General features: G+C 57.7%; 1 protein-coding gene and 1 long non-coding RNA gene across 2 annotated transcripts; both read left to right on the plus strand.

Moving 5' to 3' along the window:
• The first annotated feature begins 10 nt into the window (after positions 1 to 10).
• Adad2 (adenosine deaminase domain containing 2) lies at positions 11 to 4,985 on the plus strand. The gene is made up of 11 exons (XM_019206666.1): positions 11 to 206; positions 2,442 to 2,582; positions 2,821 to 2,868; positions 2,955 to 3,080; positions 3,159 to 3,309; positions 3,388 to 3,555; positions 3,637 to 3,863; positions 3,947 to 4,190; positions 4,426 to 4,546; positions 4,636 to 4,719; positions 4,914 to 4,985. Exons 1-11 carry the CDS (start codon positions 11 to 13, stop codon positions 4,968 to 4,970), a joined length of 1,563 nt encoding a protein of 520 aa, XP_019062211.1. The 3' UTR covers positions 4,971 to 4,985.
• A 227-nt stretch (positions 4,986 to 5,212) lies between these two features.
• On the plus strand, positions 5,213 to 5,854 carry LOC104858276. Its single transcript, XR_779090.2, has 3 exons — positions 5,213 to 5,244; positions 5,639 to 5,675; positions 5,791 to 5,854. It is a non-coding gene; the product is annotated as an uncharacterized LOC104858276 (long non-coding RNA).

Below are 5,854 nucleotides of genomic sequence, written 5' to 3' on the forward strand. Positions count from 1 at the left end.
GGCGGGAAGCATGGGACCGCACGGGCTGGGGACGGCGCTGAGGGTGTCTGTGCTACCCACAGGGCCCCCGGGGGACCTCCTGAAGGTGGCGGGGCAGCTGAGACTGCCGCCCGTGGACCCGCCGCCTGCCCAGGCAGTGGTCTTGCTGGTGCAGTACGCGGCAGGGCTGGGCGTCACCCTGACCTTCCGCCAGGACCCACCGGCAGGTGAAGTGGGGACGGGGGCGGGGACTGGGAGAGAAGGGCAGCGTCTCCAGCTGGATTCCAGGCCTCACGGGTGGCCTGCTGAACCCAGGGGACACAAGGCAAAGACAGGGAGTTAGGCCTGAGCCTGGGACCTTCAGGGAGACCTTGGGGTCACAGGGTCCACCAAACATCCCAGACAGACATTATCTTCTGCACACTTTTATTTATTTATTTTTGAGTTAGGGTCTTGATATGCAGTTCAGGGTGGCCTTGAACTCACTGTGTAGCCCAGGCTGGTCTCAAACTTGCAATGATCCTCCTGCCTCGGCCTCCCAAGTGCTGGGATTATAGGGGTGTGCCACCCAGCATGTGCACGCTGTTTTAAAGGTCCAGTTATATGCAGTTACCATTGCCACACCAGTATAGGAGTTTCCTGAAGGACGCCTGACCCCTGACTTAAAAATATTGTACACAATTTGCTAAGGGCAGTACTGTATTGTACACACCATGCAAGAATAATCATGGCCAGTCCTTTTCTCTTTCTGAGTACAACCCCTAGCCTTCCAACTCAAACAGAGCTCCAGTGTGAAAATTTCAGACCCCATACTCTGTACTCCTAGACACATTAGTACGTTTTTGTTTGTTTGTGTGTTTGTTTTTTGGTACCAGGGATCGAACTCAGGTCTTTGCACTTGGGAGGCAGGTGTCAGGACCACTGAGCTAAATCCCCAGCCCCCTTAGTACATATTTCTTAAAGACATGCTGCAGAACTGCAATGCAGTGATCAAGTTGTGGGAGTTTAATAAATGTCATCATCTGGTTGCCATTCATAATCACTCCTGTTTCCCTTTTTCCTTTCCTTTCCCTGTCGTCACTGTTTTGTGGTACTGAGGATTGAACCTTGGGCCATCACACTGAGCTACATCCCCAGCCCTTTTGAAAGTTTTAATTGAGACAGGCACTTGCTATGCCAGCAAGTCACCCTGGCGGGGCTCAAATTTGTGATCTCCGTGCTTCAGCCCCCCCGAGTGCTGGGATTACAGGTGTGTTTCACCACACCCGTTCTCACATTCACATTGTCCCAGTTGGTACCAGCACCGCCATAATAGCCATTTGTCCCCCTTCCCAGCATAATGTAATGCACTCGGTCATCACACTTTGTCCTTCTATCTGAGACAGTTATTCCCTCTTACATCTTGCACGGCCTTGATGTTTTTCATTTTTATTTTTATTAGTACTGCACATTTGCAGTACATGATAATTGCATCCATCATGGGGGAGCTGATGCATTACGTGACACATCTTAATCCTTTTTACTTTCTCTTCCCCTCCATCTCCCCTTCCTCTCTCCTCTCAGTGTCCTTGTCCTTGATATTTTTGAAGTGTAACGGCCAGTGGTCTTGTGGACTGTCCTTCAGTTTGGACATCCGTTTTCGGAGAATCTGGTCCAGTCTGCATTGTGAGGGTGGCATCACGTCCTAGGCAGCACAGGATCTTGTGATCTCAGTGCATCTTTCAGCTGGCGGTGTTAGTCGTGAGGGTGGGGTGGCTCCTCCAGGTGTCTTCTTTCCCCTTTGTGCTTAGTAAGTGGCCCGAAGGGAAGCATTTGGAGCCTGTGTAAATATCCTGTCCCATAGCACAGTTACTTTGTGGTTTTAGCATCTAGACACCGTCATGCCACATTGAGTTGTTGCTGTGGTGGCTGCTGCATAATGTTTTTCTGCATTGATCTGTGCAGTACTTGCTGCTTTTGTTGCCTTTTGGGTTGGTGCAGTTCAGTGCCCAAGGCGGGTCCCTTCCTAAAGGCCAGGCCTCTGGAGAGAGTTTAGCAGCAAGTACTATGAACTTTAAAGAGTTCCTGCCCTTTGACCTGGTGACCCCAGTTCTAGGGTTTTTGTCAGTCCTCGTGCTGTTATAAGTAATATGTGAAATGATGGTGTTGGAGAGAAATCTTCCAAATTTGGGATCCCTGAAGGAGAAAAGAAATCAAAGACATTCCTGGAAGCAGGCAAGAAGCTGTCTGGATGCTTGGGGCTCTGGACCTGAGACTGGTATGGCACAGGCTCCCGAGGGGCAAACGGCCTGCCTTCCTGTGCGTCCCCATACAGTGGAGTCCCCAGAGAGGGAGGGTTGGGGCTGGCGCTTACTCTGGTCATCCTCGAGCAGGTGTCAGGAGGGAGCCTAGGCGAAAGTGGCTGTGGGTCCCTCAGGGCCGGCTGTGGCAGCCCCGCCTAGCAAGGGCTCCTCCTTCCCCAGGTCCTGGCTCCCCCTTCTCTGTGTGTGCAGAACTGGATGGGGTGGTGTGCCCCGCAGGCACTGCGGACACCAAAGTGGAGGCCGAGCAGCAGGCAGCACTCTCTGCCCTGTGCTACATCCGCAGTCAGCTGCAGAGCCCAGGTGACCCAGTCCCCAGCAGCACGCACAGGGTCTCGGGTTAAGAGGAGGCTGGGGAAGTGGGCTGAGCCCTGCTTGGGGTCCTTGGAAGTCCCACACACACTAGGACCAGCCAGTGGTGCAGCTTGGCGACCTTTCTGTCTGCCAGTGGCAGCTCTCCTCCTCCTCTCCTTGGCTTCTGGAAGGGCGGGAGGTCAGGCCCAGCACCCATGACAACCAGCTCCCTTCGCCTCTCTTTCAGAGCCCCTCGAGAGCCTCCGCCAGCCTCCGCTCACCGCCCCAAGTGCAGGTAGGCTGGCTCTCGGCCCAAGCCCCAGATGCGGGGAGGCAGGCAAGTGTGGTGGACCCCATCGCTGCCCTTCGGCCCTTGTGCAGAGAACACCCTGTCCCATGAGCAGCGCTGTGCAGCCGTGGTCAGTGCTGGCTTGGACCGCCTGCTGGGCAAAGACTCACCCTACCGGGACTGCGTGGGGACAGTGGCCGCAGTCATCCTGGAGCGTGGTAGGGTTCATCCTGTCCCTGCCCCACCTTGGCCGGCCCCCTGCCCTGGGCTGAGCCTTCTCTGCCTCCTCCCTGCAGAGCTCCCGGGTGCCAAAGGCCACACCAAGGAGATCTATGAGCTGGTGGCACTGGGCACAGGAAGTGGCACCTGTGCCAGCTGGCTGGAGTTCTCGGGCCGGCAGTTGCACGACTGTCACGGTCTGGTCATCGCCCGCCGGGCCCTGATAAGGTGAGGGCGTGCAGGGCAGGCTCTGCCACAGCCCTGAGGAGACAGCGGTCCCAGCTCGCTCTCTGCCTGTCACTCTAGGTTCTTCTTCCGGCAGCTGCTGCTGGCCACGAAGGGAGGCCCCGAAGGCAACGAGCGCTCTGTGCTGGCCCCCCAGCCTGGGCCCGGGCCCCCCTTTGCCCTCAAGCCCCAGATCTTCCTGCACCTGTACGTCAGCAACACTCCCAAGGGAGCAGCCCACGACATCTCGTATGTGGGGTCCCCAAGGCTAGGGCCCTGCAGCTTGGTTGTCTGAAGAATCACGGTCAGAAAACGCCCTGTCCTCCGCAGCCTCCCGCTGTCCTCGGAAGATGGTCTGCCCAGCTCCTCCTTCCGCCTCCAGGCCCACATTGGCCGGCAGTTGAAGCCGGTGTCCTATGTGGCACACACGCTCCGCCACACGCACGTGGGCTGCCTGTCGGCCAGCGACAAGCTGGCGCGCTGGGCAGTGCTGGGGCTGGGCGGCGCCCTGCTAGCCCACTTCCTGCCACCGCTCTATGCCACCAGTCTCGTCCTGGGTAAGCGGTGGGAGGGGCGTCGGGGGCTCTGCAGACTTGGGGGTGGCCCTGACTCACACTGTGTCTTGTGCCTCTGCCCCCAGCTGACCCCTGCCACGACCCCCCGACTCTGAGCAGGGCCATTCACGACCGGCCCCACCTAGACAGCACCTCAGGGTCCTGCCTGCCGCCTCCCTACGTCCGCACCACCCTGCACCTATTTTCAGGCCCCTCCGTGGCCCCCTCCAACCCTGTCTCCAACACCTCCCCCGGCCTGAGCCTCAACTGGAGCCTGGGGGACCCCGACGTGGAAGTTGTGGATGTGGCTACTGGCCACGTGCAGGCCAAGTGAGAAAGGCGCTGTGGAGCTGGATTGAGGGAGGTCCAGGTTGGGGTCCCCACTCCCCATGGGGCAGTGAGAGCATGTGTAGTTCTCAGCTTGGCTCAGCCCCTCACAGGTGGTGGCAGTGGCCAGTTCCCCACGGCTAGTGATATTGTCATGTAAGAGTGAAGAGTGGGCCAGGCCTGCTGTGATCGTCCCTTGACCTCTTCATGTTCCCCTGACCTATACATGTCCTCTCAGGGCCACCCCGGGGCCTCCTTCCCGCCTCTGTAAGGCCGCCTTCCTGAGGGCCTTCCGCCAGGCTGCTGATGCTCTGGGCAAGCCCCATCTCCTGGCCCTGAAGACCTACGAGGCTGCCAAGGTGGGTCTGCTTCGCCCTGCTCCCTGGCAGGGGTCAGACCCCCTGTGCCCCCACAAGCACCCTCTCACCTCTCCTGATCTCTCTGCCAGGTTGGACCCTACCAGGAGGCTCGCCAGCAGCTGTCCTTCCTCCTGGACCAGCAGGGCCTGGGCTCTTGGCCCTCCAAGCTACTGGTGGGCAAATTCGGGAGCTGAGCTAGACTCAGGGGGCTGAGATCCTTGCAGAGCTGCAACCCCACAAAAGGCCCTTTGGGACAGGGAGGGCAGGGGATATGCCGGGTGAATTGGGGCAGGGCTGCAGGGGGTGGGCTGCTGCCTATTTGGGCTTGAATAAAGAAAAGGTTTCTGCTGTTTCTGGATGTGTGCAGTTAATGGGGAGCCAGAGTCCAGTTGGTGTGGGAGGCGAGTCTTTCACCCCTCTTTGAGAAGCCTCACGTCTGCTGGGTTCACACCTGGATCCTCTTGTAAGACCTAAAGTCTCACTTCCACTCCAAGGAGCATGAACAGCTGAAAGGGCCTTTGCGATGCTGAGACCTGTAGCCCAACAATGGCTCCGGATGCAAGACCCAGGTCCTTACTTCCGGGAGCCTTGAACAGCCCAGAGGGCCTCCACGAGCCTGGGACCTATAGCTCAGCGAGGCTCCGGGAACTCATCGGAGGAACGAGAGTCACCCAGGAAGGAACACACCAGGCTCGTTGGTAAACAGACCTTTATTAGTCTGGCCAGACAGCACTCCCAGAACTGAGCAGCTCAGAAGGCCCAGCACAGGGGTTAGCACAGTTTTTTAAAGGCAGGCGAAGAGGATTGCAAGCACGGCAAGTGGGCCAGGGGTCAGGGGGTCAGTTCTCTGCCATCTATCTAAAGGAGTCGGCTATACGGTGCACCTGGCCTTTCATCTCCAGACTCAGGCTGTTCTGTTCTAACGAGGCCTTGAGTCGCTGTCTTGTTTGCCCGTGCCAGGCTTCCATACACTGTTTTAATCTTATCTTGGAGCCGGGTACAAAGAAATGTGTGCTGCTATGTGCTGGCTAACTAGGGGTTACATAGCGGTTAGGGTCCCACACTCTGCTCACAGTCACTGTATTGTTTCAGGCCCTGGTTGACACTGTTGGAAGCAGCTTGGAGAAAGGTGGGTTCCCTGCCTTCCGCTTGTGTACAGGGCCATGGTGGGGCCCTGGCTGCTTCCGGCAGCATGGGTGTGGGGCCACTCGATACTATGGAGACTCTGATTTGTCTTTTTGCAGGGCTTGGACCTGGGGCAGCAGCAAGGGACAGGAGGTCCCTTAGGCCTATGGAGGAAGCTCTGTG

This window comes from Fukomys damarensis, unplaced genomic scaffold, assembly GCF_012274545.1.
Source record: "Fukomys damarensis isolate Sample0158 unplaced genomic scaffold, DMR_v1.0_HiC HiC_scaffold_32, whole genome shotgun sequence".
In the NCBI taxonomy this organism is placed as follows: Eukaryota; Metazoa; Chordata; class Mammalia; order Rodentia; family Bathyergidae; genus Fukomys; species Fukomys damarensis.